At 42.9% G+C, this 17,133-nt stretch overlaps 1 protein-coding gene across 4 annotated transcripts in view; it reads left to right on the top strand.

The window, feature by feature from the left end:
* The first annotated feature begins 2,625 nt into the window (after positions 1 to 2,625).
* fam83b (family with sequence similarity 83 member B) overlaps positions 2,626 to 17,133 on the top strand; it is a 40,746-nt gene continuing 26,238 nt past the window's right edge. Inside the window, exons 1-3 of one of the 4 annotated variants that reach the window (XM_043679363.1) lie at positions 2,626 to 2,810; positions 4,163 to 4,652; positions 8,778 to 8,942. In XM_043679363.1, coding sequence (XP_043535298.1) covers positions 4,209 to 4,652; positions 8,778 to 8,942 — 609 coding nt within the window. In that variant the 5' untranslated portion in view covers positions 2,626 to 2,810; positions 4,163 to 4,208. Of the gene's footprint in view, positions 2,811 to 3,145; positions 3,162 to 3,638; positions 3,658 to 4,159; positions 4,653 to 8,777; positions 8,943 to 17,133 lie in introns of those variants that run through there. The other 3 variants (XM_043679355.1, XM_043679383.1, XM_043679374.1) reach the window with 3 other exon arrangements.

Raw genomic sequence — 17,133 nt, 5'->3', positions numbered from 1 at the left:
ATAGGTTAAGCGAGTGGGTAAAGATCTGACAAGTGGAGTATAAAGTGGCTAAATGTGAAATGTCCATTTTGGCAGGACAAAATGGTATACAACAAGTCCACACCGACCCGCTGAACAGCAACCCACCCAGACCCGTTCCCCTACATTTACCCATTCACCTAACAGTACAGGCAATTTAGCATGGCCAATTCACCCAACCTGCACATTTTTGGACTGTGGGAGGAAACCAGACCACCCAGAGGAAACTCACACAGACACAGGGAGAATGTGCAAACTCCACACAGATAATTGCCTGAGGCAGGAATTGAACACAGGTTTCTGGCGCTGTGAGGTATCAGTGCTAACCACTGTGCCACTGTGCCGCCCAAGCAAGTAATTAGGAAAGATAACTTAACATTTATTGCCTGGGAAATTGAATATAAAATTAGGGAGACTATGCTTCACTTATAACTTTCAGGTGGTGGGATGACAACTGAAGTACTGTGTACAGTTTTGGTCTCCTTATTTGAGAAAAGGTAGAAATACATTGAAAGCAGTTCAGAGATGTTTACTAATACCTGAGATGTGAGTGTTGTCTTACTAGGAAAGGCTGGATGGACTGGGCTCAACTGCAGGTTAGAGGAGTAAGAAATGAGTTGATTGAAAAATATAAGATCCTGAGGGGGCCTTAGCAAAATGGTTGTGAGAATCTATACCTAGGGTCACCAATTCAAAATATGGGGTCAACTATAAACCTAGAACCTTGTGACTCAGATCAAGATCAAGTCACAGCTGACATTTAGGACCAACAAAATGATATATTTTTCTTCACGCAGATGACATAGGGAAACTAACTTCTCAAAATGGCAATGGAATGCACCGGCACTATATTGTTTACTAATTAAAATGTCCTAAATCGGTTGAGACATGATTCAGAGAGGTGGCAGCAAGAAAGAATGCCGTGTGCAGCCTTTGGGAATTGCTCCTTAAAAACTGACTTCAGTGTTACTGGAATAATTTACAAAGCCCAGAGCAAGCATGATCCAGTTCTCTGGCAGAGAAAGATGGGTCAGTGCGGAAAGAAGTCAGAAAATCCTGTTTTGATTCCCTGATTGGAAAAAGGAATGCACATTTTCCTCCCAATTTACTGAGTAATCTTCCAAAAAGTGTATCATTCGGAACAGACTCGGCACGGATTCCTCAGAGTGAGCAGCTTAGAGAGTCGTGCAGAAGCCATGTCCATATGTTAAGTTGCTGTATTCCATTAAGTAAAGAGTTTAAATGTTTTAGAACCTTTTTGAACAGCCATGGAGCTTTGGCATGTTGGGGAATAGAGGGGGTAAAGCAATAGAACTGAACATTAAGTGCTTCCAGGGATGGAGGGGGATGTGGTGGATAGGTTAGAGATGGAGGGGTATATAGTGGATAAAGAGACAGAATTGTTGAACTAATTGTGTCAGAGAATAGAGTGGGATGGGGTAAGGTGGAGCATGTAAGTGTGTTAGGGGATAAAGTGGGTAAAGGAGTAGGGTGGATGGGGTGAGTATGTAAGTGGATAGGGTGCAGCATTGTGCAAGAAGCTAAGGTGACTGGGTGAGGAAAGTGAGTAAGGGTGGATGGTTGATATGGTTTTAGGATGGCAGAGTGAGATGGGTCAGGATTCCCTCTCGTGCTTGGAGGTCCCCTCACAGTGATTTCCGGTTTTGGATCACTGCTGTACAGGGACCTTGGAGATCTGTGCAGTGGGGGAAAAAAAGAGGGAATATTGGTGAGAATAAAGTTGGATTGGGAGGGCAGTGAGAGCGGGGTAGGGGCTGGTCAAGTAAGGGGTTGGGGTGGATCTAGCGGTAAATGGGATAAGGAGCTAGTCAGGGTAGATTCGGTGTTGCATGGTGCTGAGTTACACGAGGATTTTTCTGTCTCTAATATATCCTGCACCACTATGCACGCAAGTAAATCAGAACTGACTGGATTTCTAACTGAAGAGTAGGAGTCTTTCTTTCAGGGAGTCCAGGGAGCAAGAGACTTGCTGACCAGAAGATCACCTTTCCTAAACAGTTCCCATCGAATCTACCCAGACAGCGCGAGATCTGCACTTTCGTCATTTCACAGGAGGATTCATGACATAAGGAATGAATGGTTGATGCTGGGCCAGAGGTGTTTGTACTTTGCAAAGCACACTTTTATCAGCGTTCGCTGAACTAGCTGGTAATTTGGTGTCTTGTATTTCCATTCAAAGAGCAAGAATCAGATTTGAAACTTGACATTTTTATAGCACTACAAATGCTTTCTCCACAACACTCTCCAATCAAGGAAATGCTTTTTAAAAACACTGCAGCCACTGTTAAAATGTCGGTAGTTTGAGTTGTATAATCCCACTAATGATTAACTGGCAAATAAAACAAAAAAAGAGTCATGTAACTCAGAAAGTATAACTCCATGAACTACGTGATTCAAGTATGGATTGCTATTCCCACCTGATTTGTTTTAAAAAAGAAAATACTTTCTTAGTTGTTGGTTTCAATGAAAAGGAAGGGTGGTTCACAGAATGAAACAGGTTTTTGCATAATCTTTGGCCCGGCGTCAGCAAGCGAGTTGACACACACACACACACACCTTGACATACAGTACATGTTAGAACTGGTTTCCACGCCCTGTACTCCGGTGCCGTACCCTGCTTACGTACTTACTAAACTGTTCAGTTTGCAGGCCGTCACTGAAAACATTTGAACCAGCGAAGATTGCAGTGGCTGTTTCAACACTGAGGAGAGAATTAGTTATCTTATAAGTAAAACTGTCAATCAGGCCGTGCTCCCGAGCTACTGGACCGAGTAAGTAGACATTTCAGCTTCTCTTTTGAGCCTGTCTTCTGGTCAACTGCTCAGAGGCCAGCACCGATTTATTACTGACCATTCCTGGGACCAAACAATTCATGCTCTGTCAAAGCAATGTAAGGGATTGAAACGCTGTTTTAAGAACCAAGGATCTAACAATGGGAACACCAGTACAAGTGGAGACATCCATGACAATGCAGCCAAGACGAAAGCAAACTCAACTCCAACTTCTGTGGAAGTGTGGAGCAAAACATTTCTCGGGTCCCTGTACATCTGCTCTGTTTAACAATACAACATTATTACAGGCAACTTGTTCGACAAACGTCGTTTGGTAACAATGGTTTTAATGTAAGGGCTTTGAACAGCGTAACCACACTTAGAGCGACATCACTAGAGCATGGGCAGCGTTATTTCATTGTGTAGTTTTTGCTAAATCTGGATCAATTTTCTCAAAAAAAAACACAGCACTTTTGTTTTTCCCCAGTTCAACCCATGGAGTTCTTCTGTGGCCACTTATATTGCAGTGATCAGTCGGAAGCTATTAGTTGGTGCACTCATTGCCCGATATGTATTCAACTCGAAGAGTTCTCTCACTGAAACTCCCAACATGTTTTGAATGGGCACTGAAACCGCAAATAGCAGTCCCTGTTTGTGTACATCTGAGAGCAGCCAAGCTTGTTACAATAGATGGCAAAAGAGAATTTGCAAATATTCAGGAATGTCAGGCAGCATCTGGGGAAAAAGCAGCATTAATTTTCGGGTTCCTGATTATTCATCAGATCTCTCGAATTTCAACCTGATATGTGAACTCTGTTTCTCTCTCTCCATAGATGCAGTCTGACCAGTTAAGTAGTTCCAGGATATTTTTGTTTTTATTTCAGATTTCAGAAATCTGCAGTATTTTCTTTATTGTTCATGAGAGGCATTTATTGACCATCCCTAATTGCCAGAAGGTGCTTAAGAGTTGAGCACATTGTTGTGGATCTGGAGTCAATGTAGACCAGACCAGGTTAATGATGGCAAATTTCCTTTCTAAAGGAAGCTAATGAACCACGTGGATTTTTACAACAATCAATGGTTGTTACGTGGATATTATTTGACTACTTTTTATTCCCCATATTTATTGTATTCAAATGTCACCATCTGCCATTGGTTTTTGTGTTAATGGTCCGTGTTAATGGTCGTGCTAACTATCTTTTTTGTCATCAATATTGAGGTGAAGCAAGACAAGGAAAAATTTTTAAATTATCTTTTAACAGCAAAACTTGTAAGATGCTTAAACTGTTTGTGGTCTGGTTTGAATTCCTGGTTGTTCAGAATTGTAATACTTGCTTTTCTTCCTCCAGCAGGTACAACATCAACCCTGGATAACATTTCATATTCCATTTTAACAACATGAACTTATCTTCCCACATCTCTTCGCTGGGCGAAGAATTCAGATCTGAGGATTATGTTGAACCTCACTACAAGGAATGGTACCGTGTAGCTATTGATACATTAGCAGATGAAGGGATTCCTGCCTATGAACAATTTCTAGCAAAGGAAGGACTGAGTGAGTTCCTGGCTGAGGAAGAGATCTGTTTAATCAAGGACAATGTTCAAAAATTAGCCCCATCCATTGCAACCTATTATCTGGATGACAGTAAGGATGGTTCATCCTCTGGCACCTACTGGCCTGTTCAATCTGATACGGATGCTCCAGATTTAGACTTGGGATGGCCTTATGTTATTAAAGGCTTGGAGACACAAACCAAAATCGACCTATACTTTCATCCGCCTCGCGATAACTCGCCTACAATCAAGGAGATTGTCAGGAAGTTAATAAAAAATGGAAAACAGGTATTGCAATAATTCGCTAGTAAATTAAATGTGGTGCCAAATTACGGCTTGCACTTTTTTTTTGGAAAGTAAGAGCTAATTGATGTGAACAATGGTGAAGATAAGGTAAGGAACCAACTTTGTCCGAAAGCATTCCAAGCTGAGCAGAAAGAGAGTCATTATGCCATTTGGACATAACCACTGTCAAAATCATGGCAATGAAACAAAGAATTGTGGACAGTGGAGGTCTGAAGCAAACACAGAAATTGTTGGAGAAACTCAGCAGGTCTGGCAGCATCTGTGGAGAGAGAAACAGTGACCCTTCAGAAGTTCTAAAGAAGGTTCACTGGACTTGAAATGTTGACTCTCGTTTTCACTCCAAAGACGCTGCCAACCTGCTGAAGTTCTTCAGCAATTTCTGTTCTTGTTTGTTTCAAAACTAGGGCATTTTGATTGAATAAATCAGGAGATTTCTAATTAGGGGTCACAGATTTCAGATCATTGACAAAAGGAAATTTATTTAGGCAGAGAGTTGATGATCTGAAATCACTACTTGATAAGGTTTTGGAAGCAGTTTCCATAGTAACTTTCAAAAGAGAATTGGGAATATTGTATATATGATGAGAGAAAAAAAAATGTGCAGGCAAGGGAAGGATTTGTGGAGTTTTAACAAAGAGCTGGAGCAGGATCAATGGATTGATTAGTCAGCTCCTCATTGTCTCTATGATTCTGACCCAAAATCAATCCAAAGAAATAGAAACAAAATTGCACAGTCTTTAGGATTTACAATATTTACAATTGGTTCCATGTGGAATTTCTTTTACAGTTAAAATTAAGTCCCCAGCATGAAAATTGAAAGATGCAGGAAACTGAAAATGCAAGGGCTCATTTGAACACACCCATTTTTGTTAGGAAATGGCAGCTGGCTGATTGTGGGGATCTTTCAGGCTATTGTTGTAACTCGTAGACTATCCACAGCAGAGGAAGTACTGGGCAAGCAGACAGGGAGGGTTTGGTGGTGGGGTTGGAGTTTGCTAGTGAGGAAATATGTTTGCAAGGCTGTTTGAGGAGTGGACTTTCCACATGGGTTATGGAAGAATAGTTCCTCCACAGTAGGTCCCACTAAGTGTAATTTTAATTCACAGACCTTGGGTTCGGCTGGCTTCCCAGTAGTTTTACCTGGCGGGACAACAGGGTGATTACCTCACTTAGGGTCAGACTAAAATTCCAGCAGGATTCTGTGTGCTTCTTGAGCCCTCCTGACTTACATTCATTCTTAAGGCTAGTCTTGAGCTTCAAATGTTCTCAATGAGTAATGTCTTGATATTAATAGCAGCTCCAATTTAACTATTAACCTCCCTCTTCCCCGACAACTAGAGGTAGGGAATAATTAATTACCTTGCTGGTTATGAGCCATAGCTACGTGATTTTCTTAATGAATTCAATATAAAATTAAAGTAACCCTATTACTTTTTATTTTATTTATACCTTGATATCGTTCCCTTAAAGGAATGTGGAGATACACAGTTTAACATAGCAATCAGAAAAATCTCTTCTGCTCCTGTTATAGTGTCAGTCATGATCATGAGGAGGAGGTCTTCAGAGAATATCAAGATCTGTGAATAAACAATGTGACTGCAGTGTGGCAAAATGAATCACTGGCCTTAGTGGTATTATCACTGGACTGTTAATCCAGAGATCCAGATAATATTCCGGGGATCTGGGTTTGAATCCTGCCAGGGCAGGTGATGGAATTTGAATTCCATAAGATATCTGGAATTAAGAATCTAATGATGACAATGTCAGTTGTCAGAAAAAACCCATCTGGCTCACTAATGTCCTTTAGGGAAAGAAACTGGCATCTTTACCTGGTCTGGCCTACATGTGACTCCAGACCTACAGCAATGTGGTTGACTCTAAACTGCCCTATGGGCAGTTAGGGATAGACAGCAACACCTGTGAATGAAAAGAGAAAAAAAAGTTTCTTCCTCAAACATTGCATTCCTCAACTACCCATTACCACCATTATCCCAGAAGGTTCTGTCACTGGACTGTAATCTAGAACCCCAGGCTAATGCTGTCGGGACATAGGATCAAATCCCATCCTGGCAACTGGTCAAATTTCAATTCAGTGAATAATTTCTGAGTTTCCCACATGTCTCAGTAATGATAACTATGAAATCATCAGGACTGTTTTGTGAAAACTCATTTAGTTCACTTATATCCTTGAGGGAAGGAAATCCACCATCTTTACCTGGTCTGACCTACATGTGACTCCTGAACCCAGTAATGTGATGATTTTTACCTTTTCTTGAGGACACTTGGAAATTGGCAGCAAATACTGCTTAGTTAGTCATGCCTACATTTCATGAATTGGAATAATGCCCAACTACCTGAAAAGTCTCCTACATCTAAGGTATGCCCCATTGTCACAGCCAACCTGTCCCATCAAGCACACACAGACACAAAACCTGTCAACCTATTACTCTATCTTAATCTTCCTTTGAACCAACATGTAATAGCAGCTTGTGCCACCTTGCCATCTGCCTTCCTCACAATGCCTGTGTCACCTATCAATTCCTTTCAAAAATACAGAAATTCCAATGAGCAATAAGAAAGAGAAAGAGAAACACACACATCAGATGTGGTCAAAAGAAGCATCATAGGTACATATTGAGACAGAGGGAACACAACTATTAGTATTTGTATAACAACTTCAGTATAATGAGATGCCCAGATAATATCCTTTCACTTTCCATGGATGATGATAATGGAAAACGTTATTGAATAAATTGCCCAACCTTAAAGAGTTGGAAGCCTGTGTTCCTGAAGACAAAGTCCAGATTTTTGTTAGGAGGGAAAGTAATGTAGTTGTCACTGATGGAAGTAGGGCTGATTGTCTCCAGAAGAGGCCCTAATCCCCTCTAACACCCATGAATCTCAATAGGAGCTGTGAGTGGAAATGACAGTAAATTGAAATCCCACAGTTCCCCTGACTGGGAGGTAGAGACGTACACCTCGATTGGTGCAAATAAGAGGTGATATTGCTCCATTATTGCATTACTGGCCAAATTCATGTTGTATTTTTAAGTTACTGAATGCAGACCTTTAGCATTATTATCATTTATTTCCCTCATACTGTAATCTAGATCTAGGTTAAAATACCTCAGAACCTGGTGTTTTCTTGCCACAAATGCCACCAGAGGGGATTTAAAGCATTTGACTATCAGCACCATAGGATCTTTTAGATATTATACATCGCCTGTTTTTCTTTTTGGATAATCACATGATGATGATGATGCCTTTTTTGCCTGGATATGTAAATATAACCATCACAGAGGCCAGGCGTGACTGTGGTTACCGTTGTGGTTGTCTTTCAAGGTATGTGAGCTTGTTGCCTCTCGCAAATTACCGTTGAGAAAGTGGTGGTGAGCCACTTTCTTGAACTATGTGATGTAGGTATACCACAGTGCTTTCCAGCATGGTGCTCCAGGTTTTGACTCAGTGACAGTGATGTAACATTGATAGGATGGTGGTAGCTTGAAGAGGAGCTGCAGACAATGCTCCACCCATGAAGGTGATGTATGTGTTCTCCTTGGTGGTAGAGCTCAGGGTTTGGAAGATGTTCTGAAAGGAACATTGGTGAGTTGCTGCAGTGCATTTTGTAAGTGGCACACATTGCCATTGTTTATGAGTGATGGAGGCAGTTTGAAGTAGTGAATGGATTATTGACCAAGCGGGCTACCTTGCCATGGATGGTGTCAAACTGCTCAAGTCTTATTGGAGTTGCATTCATCCAGACAAATGGTGAGTATTCCAACATCCTCTTGACTTGTCCCTTGTAGATGATGGACTGGATTTGGGGAGTTACTCACAGCAGGACCCCAAGCCTCTGACCTGCTTTGTAGCTGCAGTATTTAAGTGGCTGGGCATGAGGATTGAAAATAGTTAGTCCTTGAAAAGAAAGTACAGTCAGTTCTGCTATAACATGTGTTTCTTCAATGTGAATTGGCTTTTATGCATATGGAATTTTGGATAAGTTCTTTCATGTATTTTAAAAGAATGTATTGTTCCCAAAGTGATACAATGGCAAGTCAGCTCCAAGGGCTAATTGACTTAACATTGTTCGTTGAAAATTTCAAACAGGTCATTGCGATTGTTATGGACATCTTTACTGATGTGGATATCTTCAAGGAGGTGCTGGAGGCTGCTGCCAGAGGAGTTCCAGTCTACATAGTGCTCGATGACTCCAATTTCAAACACTTTACCATGATGTGTGAGAAACAAGGAGTTCAGCTTCAGAGGCTCATGGTAAGGTTTTTTTTGCTTTTCAGACCCCTGGGCTTTTCTCATCTGAACTGAGTATACACTGGGGTAGAAGTCTGTATTCCCTATCTTTGGCTGCAAATGTGATAAAAGTAGGTGCAAAGCGTGCTTAAAGTAGGACACACAAAGCTGACAAAAAATGTGGGAATTGGGTCCTCTGCTAAATAATCTGTGCAAACTATGGGTCAAACTTTGCACTTCCCACGGGCTGTTTGCCTGATGCCTGAATAAATTTTGTGACAACTGCTGCCTTATCAGCAGGGGCAAATCCAGGGAGTGTGGACTAGCAGGAGAAGGCAATTTTAATGGCTGTGATGAGAGAGAGACTGACCCAATGTTCGGCTACTCATTTCGGTGTGGAGCAGGTTAGTGATTTGGGAAGTGATTTACATATATCATGCATTGTAGTCTTAGAACTCTGCAAAGTGAACAAAAAGATGTTTGGATTTAGATGATGAATGATCCGGGCTACTTTGCTTAGCTGGTGCTAAGCTGCTTGACATTTTTTTCCACCAGATTCTTGACTTGGGTTTTATAAGGACCAAGAGGTTATTCATTTAGCACAGAAACGCAGTCCTACTTTTGGTATCCATGATAGATATTTGGATAGCCCAATTGGGGTTGAGTCAACTACGTAGCTCAGTAATGGCAGTGGTAAGGACATTGAATATAAATAGAAGTTGGTTTTGCACCCTTGTTGGAGAGGTTCATTTCCTGGCACTAGAAGCACACATGTTACTTTCCAGTTATCAGCTGAAGCCTAAAGATTGTTCAAGTCTTGCTACATATGGAGTGATGTCCTGTGGCTGAGATAACTGGCCTTCACCATTCACAATTATCTTCTTTTGTGTCAAGTATTAATTCTAACCAGTGAGAGTATTCCCCCAATTCTCAAAGACTTAGTTTTAGTAAAACTCCTCAGTGCTTCAGTTGATTAAAGTCTGCCTTGATGTTAAGAGCAGTCCTACTACCTCATTTCTTGAGAATTCATCTTTTGTGAGCAAGTTTGAACCCCAAGGTTTTAGGGAGGTCTGGAGATTGAGTGGTGTTAAACAAATTAAATGTAAGTGAGCAGCATATAAGAAAGTAACTGTTACTTTATCTGTCAACTACACCCTCCATTAGTTCAGATAATTAAGCATCGACTGATGAACAGAAATTGAATTTTTCCTGCTTTTTGTAAACAGTTTATGTCTGGGAATTTTTGCATATTGTCTGGTCACTGTTGGGCAGTGTTGTACCAGCACTGGAACTGTTTGGCAGCTCATTCCAGGTTAAAAGCCTGCAGCCCAAAAGCTGAGGCTGATTGGATTTGCAATGTTCAATATACCTTGGTGAACCTTGACGTTACGTAGAATGAGTCAAATTAGCTGAAATCTGACATCTTTGATTGTGGGGACTGCTGGGGAGGCCAAGAAAGAATATTCCGTTATGCTTCTGTCTAACGATGTTTGCAAATGCTTCATCTTCATCTTGTGAATTCCATCAGTAAGGAGGGCATATTTAGAGAGCCAAAGCAAAAACAGAAATTGCTGGAGAAACTCAGTAGATACGGCAGCAGATGTGTGAGGGAAAAGGCAGCGTTAACATACTAGACTTGAAATGTTAACTCTGAATTCTTCCCACAGATGCTAATGGGCCTGCTGAGTTTCTCCAACAACTTCTGTTTTTGTTTCAGATCTCCAGCATCTGCACATCTTTGTTTTACTTGTAATATTTAGAGAGCCTTCTCCTCCCATTTGCTTTTTAACAGTTATTGATTCATGACTGGAGTTGACATGGCTATAGAGCTTTGATCTGATCCATTGATTGTGGAATCAGTGAGCTCTGATTATAATGTGCTGTCTTTTCTTATTAACATGCATGTAGTTCCATATGTCATGTTTTATTCTGCTCAGACGAGCCATGGAAGTGCAGGGAAGGGATATAGATTGAATAATAGTTGTGGAAAAAGCAGACTAGACTCCAAACTTCAATTTGACTTTCAGTGTTTTTGTTAGGTTTTAAATGACAGCATTTATTCAGAATAGAAACAACACTTTCAAGCACCTTTATCATGGATAAGTGAGCAAATTTGTTCCACTGCTCAAATACAATGCATCATATATAGAGAGCAACTGAACAACACCTTCTCTACTGATTGAAATTTGGATTAGTCTGCTAAATATACCTTTCTTCAAATTAAAAGGTGGGGATAATAAGAGCAATCTTAAGTTATGTCTAATCCATTAAATCACAGACTCTGCTCAATTAATCTATGTAAAACACAGCACGACTATTCTAGGAAGATATATAGCAGCAAATCATATGATTTCTGTTTCAAATACTGCAGCTTAGGAGATGGCATTACAAGTAATGAAATTGGTATCAGCCATGGAGAAATTATATCATCAGGGTAATGAACACTGGGCATTTGCTTTCGCCCGGAGTTAATGTTAGCATTTTGTCTGCTGGTTGGTTGGCCGAGGTTTAAGCAGTTTTTAAAGTGTTTTTCCTTTATTTTTTCATGGGATGTGAGCATGGTTGGCAAAGCCAGCATTTGATGCTCATCTCTAATTCCACATGAACCAAGGGGCTTACTAGACCATTTCAGAGTTAGCCACAATGCTATGAATCTGAGGCAGGCTCGACCAGGTAAGGACATTCCATAAAGGACATTGATGAACCTGTTGAGTTTTGGTGACATTCTGGTGATTTCATGGTGGTTACTGCTGCTTGTTCAAGATTTGTTCAAGCATTATTTGATTAATTGAACATAAATGCCCCAACCACTATGGGCATTTGGACTTGAATTTCTGAATTGCTAATGCACTGACATAATCACAATGTTATTGTATATGCAAAAGAAATTCAAATCTAACGTGCACCACTGATGCTGAGCGGTAGGATTATACCACATCCAGATAAAATGGCAAACCACCAACTTATTCTCCAAACTGGTGGGCACATTATGAAGGCTTATTTTCAGTCAGTGATGATGGGCAATATCAACATGGGCGCTATCTCTGCGGAGATGGGTAGTGATCCTTCATTATCCTCCTGGTGGGTGTCTGTACCATTGGAAAATTGGCAAGATGGTGGGAAGACATTGGCTCCCATTTCTTTATCAAAGGGCTAGGACAATTTAGCTCCATGTTGCTAACTGGCAGAGGTCCTCTTAGCAGCTCTGTGTGATAGCATCCCAAATGTAAGTTGCTGCTTTGTAACTGTAATCTACTGGTGATCTTTAGCTTCTATCTTAATCTCTGGAAAGATCATTTTGTTTGCTGAGAATGATCATCTGTACCCTTACTGGTGTGTTGCTGAAAGATGTTCAGGTAACGTTGCCTTTGTGGCTGGAGGGTGAGGGGAAGCAGCAAGAAAAACAGCAAAAAGGACACAGGAACAGTGACCCCAGGAGGGAGGAGGATGGTGCTGGATGATAGTCCAGGAATATGTAATCCAACGTAACTTTACTTGTGCAAGATGTGAGGTGCCTTTGGTTTGCTGAACGAATTATGGGCAAATTCCTGAGCGATGTGCATGATGGGGAGATCTGTGGCAGAATCAGAGAAGGTGTCTGATGAGGCCCATCTCATCATCAGGAGCATCTTGGGCTATCTCTTCTGTTTGTGACAAGTGACTTGAAAGTTTCTTGCTCTGCAGCAAGGACTTGCCAGTTAAAGCAGATTATTGCTTATTGAATGTTTTGTTAATGGCCCAATTCACGTCCTTGATATTCACCTTTCTATCTTACCAAACAAGTTCTGCATCAAGGAAACTTGACATGGAAGTCAGAGCAGATGCTGACAGAATCAGATTGCCACTTGCTCCAAACGACTTCCATGTTGCACTGAATCAAAGTGCATGATACACAGGAATTAGCTGGTACACAACTCTCATCCACGGGCATTGGCATTTGGCATTTGTCAACTCCTCATGACCATTGTGGCATCTCTCTAATACACTGGCAGTGCGCTCTGGAAGTACAGTCTTCCACTAGCTTCAAACGGAAAGAACATTGTACACGCACCCAGGTACTGTAGAGGAATCAGAGCCACTCTAAAGCATTCCCCTGTCTACGTGTTGCACCACCCTACCACAGACATTTCTGGACAACTCAATGACATCAAGACTTAAGTCGACCAAAGCTGCAAAAGAATGGGGACGTTGTGGAAAGGCATCGGTAGCACATGTAGCACTGGATAGGCTGCCTTCCTCTTGCTTCTAGGTGATGCAGCAGGTTCTGAGCACTGATCTCCATCACTGAGCTTTGTCTGTGATGACAAAATGAAGCTTGATGCTGTAACAATGACATTCCAGGCTACACAGAGAGCTGAACAACCAGATGTAAGATCAAATCAGTCACACTTACACTCAAGTGCAAAGTGTTTTCACTCCTGCCGCCAACGTCCCTTACATGAGTCTTCTTCCTCTCTCTTATTATCTGTCAGTGTTGTCCCAGGTTTTGAAGTTAGGGATTGAAGGACTCTGCTTGAGACTGCAGCTACGGCCTGTAGATTTGGTTTGGCAGCTGCAGGATTAAATAATTTTGCCAGAATCAAAGTGTGGGAGGCAGGGTGATGGTGGAGGACCCCAGCCACCTTGTCTCCATGTAAGGAAGGGCACACAAAATGTGCATGGTGTTCCCCATCCTTCTGTTGCCATGCATCCTGTTGCCTGAGGACCAATGGGTGAGGCAATGGAGTGCAGGTTTGTGCACCTCTCCAGCAGTCCCTGAGGGTGCTGAACCTGGCTTTCCATGGATGCAACCACTAACCTGTCCATGGAGGAGCTAGACAGTCATATGACTCTCAATGTGTTCCTGCCACTTCTGGGCTATGGCAGGGTGGAGTCATTGCCTCCCGCAGACCTGTCTGCTGCTTCTGTTCCTCCCAGTGAACGTGGAGAAATTCCCTGATTGCCCTCTCCTGCCTGGTCAGTCCTCCAATTGTCAGCAGCCTGAGGTGGTTCTTCCTCAGTTAGCTGCAGAGTGAAATGCTGAGCAGATTGTGCTCCTGAACTTTCCAAACGCGACATTCCCACGAGGTGTCTGTGTCCGAGGGGAGGAGGAGATGGGTACGGGAGACCTCAGCACTGTCATCCTCATGAGTCAAGGAGGTGGCCATTTCGCCACAGAGCTGGTGGACATCCTAGAGGTAGCTGCAAGACTAAACAGAGAGAAGGCATGGTGGCCAGTGTTTGGAAGTGGTGTGCAATGAATGACTTTGACTTTGACAGGGGGTATATATGAGAGTTGCAGTGGAATGAAAACTGGTACTTACTGAGTTAATGAGGCATGGATATCCTAGCATTCCCATTAGTCCTTTGAGGATAGGATTCTCTCCTTGTATCATGTGCGTGCACGTGCTGCGGGGGTTGGGGGGGTAGGTGAAATGGATGTGGGCAGCACAGTTGTTAATGCTAGTGCAGATGGGGAAAGGTGCTGAGGTGTCCTGGGCTAATGAGTAGGCAGCACAGAGGATGTGCAGGGTTAGTGCTGTGGGAGACTTGGGGGTGGTGGGGGAGAAATGAGAGGAAGTAAGGGAAGATGTTGTAGGCAGCAGTGAGATTGAATACTGGTGGGAGGTGATGCTGTAGTAGAGAGAGAGAGAGAGCGAGACTGAGTATTAGGTGATAGAGAGAAGATTGTGGCATTTACCCTGGCACAATGGAGAAGGTCACTGACTTTCTTGAAGCACTGCTCGGCATTCCTCTGGACTGTGGTGACCACATTGACAAGACTGCCAGGATGTAGTGGCATGGCCCCTTCTGCTGGAACTCTGGGAAAAGGTCCATCATGTCCACCAGGACCTTCAGGTCAAAGTCGGAGATTCAGGGCACCATTTTTCCCTTCTCCAATACCTTTTTGAATGAATGTCTGTTATCCAGCAGGGTAACTTCAGAAATGCAGGTGCTTGTGTACAGTGGCACTAGAGCCAGTGGAGATGCAGGCCTTTCTGAGGCTTTCCATTGAGTGGATGGTCGTTTCAGGAATGATTTATGGTAAAATTGGACTGGAATCCGATGTCATGGATGCCATAGGGAATGGGTACATAGTTAAAGCCGCTCGTTTGCCAAGATACAGTGAGAAACTGGATGGCATGATGGCTCAGTGGTTAGCACTGCTGCCTCATAGGGACCTGGGTTCGATGCCAGCCTTGGGTGACTGTCTGTGTGGAGTTTGCACATTCTCCCCGTATCTGCGTGGGTTTCCTCCGGGTGCTTCGGTTTCCTCCCACAGTCCAAAAATGTGCAGGTCAGGTGAATTGCCCATACTACATTGCCCATAGTTTTCTGGGTTGTGTAGGTGCGTTAGTCAAGGGTAAATGTAGAGTAGTAGTGTAGGGGAATGGGTCTGGGTGGATTATTCTTGGGAAGGTCAGTGTGGACTCATTGGGTCAAATGGCCTGTTTCCACACTGTAGGTATTCTATGAAAATATGTTGGACCTCATAACAGAAGTCCTTCCAAAATACTCAATGCAACTCAGATAGAATCAATAAGATTCAGCCCTGTCACTGAACTAATTGACCAGCATCATTAATGTCAACAGTCCTGACTCATTAAATGAGGAAGATTAGCCTTTCCATTCATTGTTCATGACTCTTGTCAGAAATCTTGACAAAGTAAATCTGCATTGAGAGCTACATCTGCATATAAAATGTCACTGAGTGACCTAGATGTGTCTTCTTCTGTCTGGATAGTTTGAAACAAGATGTGCAGCAAAGTCCTCAGCAGGCAATTCCCATGTGTGGTTGGCTGCTCCATCTTTTGCAATAATGAGGGCCTGGTAACTTGCCTCACCAAAGCAAGGAAAAAGGCAGCAGGAGCAAGAAAAGGATAAGGAGCTTGAAGAGGAGGAAATAGAACAGATCCAGGGACTACCAATGCCCCTAGTTGGTAGAACTGTCAGAGAGCTCTGTAATATCAATCTCATCTTTAATCAGGACCAGTCACACAATCATTACAAAAACAATGCAACTTGCTTCCTTCAGTCCAATCCTATGATTCTTCTCCTGTATTCACTAAAACATAAACAGTGACACAAAATTCAGAAAACAGATCAAATTTATCAAACAACGGAACGCTCGGTGGCTCAGTGGTTAGCACTGCTGCCTCACAGTGCCAGGGACCAGGTTTTGATTCCGCCCATGAGTGACTGTTTGTGTGGAGTTTGCACATTCTCCTCATGTCTGCGTGGGTTCCGCTGGGTGCTCCGGTTTCCTCCCTCATTCCAAAGTTGTGCAGGTTAGATGGACTGGTAATGCTAAGTTGCCAATAGTGTCCAGGGATGTGTAAGCAAGGTGAATTAGCCATGAGGAAGGCAAGGTTACAGGGATAGGCTAGGGGTAGTGGGACTTGGTGGGAAGCTGTTTGCAGGGTCAGTATGGACTCAATGGGCTGAATGGCCTACTTTCACACAGTAGGGAATCGATGATGAACTATATTCCATCATGATTGAACAATCACTCACACATAAGCCCTAGAGTCCTTTCTTCTATGTTTGTACCCTTGTGGTTCCTGCAATGTTTTTCCCCAATAACTCAAGGTGAGCAGTGAAAAGCTGCTGAGCTGTGGTGGGTACCTTCCATTGAGGCTGTGGTGGGTAATGCCGAGCACCTTGGAGACTAAGCTATAGACTGGTGGACCATGGCATTCTGTACCAGCTGGCTGTTTGGCACTAGCAGGGACACTGGGGGTGTGGGCATCCTGAGAGAGAAAGCTGATTCCTGTCTTACGGAGGCCCAGGCCACTCTCCTCACCTTACAACAGTAAGGTGTCAATGTGATGTTTCAGAGAGGCTGCCAGCACTGACCCCGACAGCCAAGCTGGCAGCTGCCTGAGTTTCAATGATAGTGATGTGGGCTCCACTGCAATGTGAGCAGAACTAACTATTTGGTCCATGCTGGGTGGATGCGTCCTTTGCTCAGTGCAAAGACTCGATAAGTCGGAGCAGGATTCCTCCATGTTGTGTAATAAAGTATGCAAGCTCACAAGCACACTTTTCTAATGACTGCCCATCAGCATTCTTTTTGTAAGCCCATGGTTTGTAGTATGTGAACATATCCGCGAGTGAGCTGACCCCCACCTTATTGCCCCAGCTGCATGACCACTTGTGGCCAGCAACTCTCCTCTGTTGCCCTCGAGTCTGGGCATCCTGAAGAGCTGATGGGAGTCGACTCCTGTTCTTACTG

This window comes from Chiloscyllium plagiosum, chromosome 3 (assembly GCF_004010195.1).
Source record: "Chiloscyllium plagiosum isolate BGI_BamShark_2017 chromosome 3, ASM401019v2, whole genome shotgun sequence".
Classification (NCBI taxonomy): domain Eukaryota; kingdom Metazoa; phylum Chordata; class Chondrichthyes; order Orectolobiformes; family Hemiscylliidae; genus Chiloscyllium; species Chiloscyllium plagiosum.
This window is presented reverse-complemented; position numbering and strand designations above follow the sequence as displayed.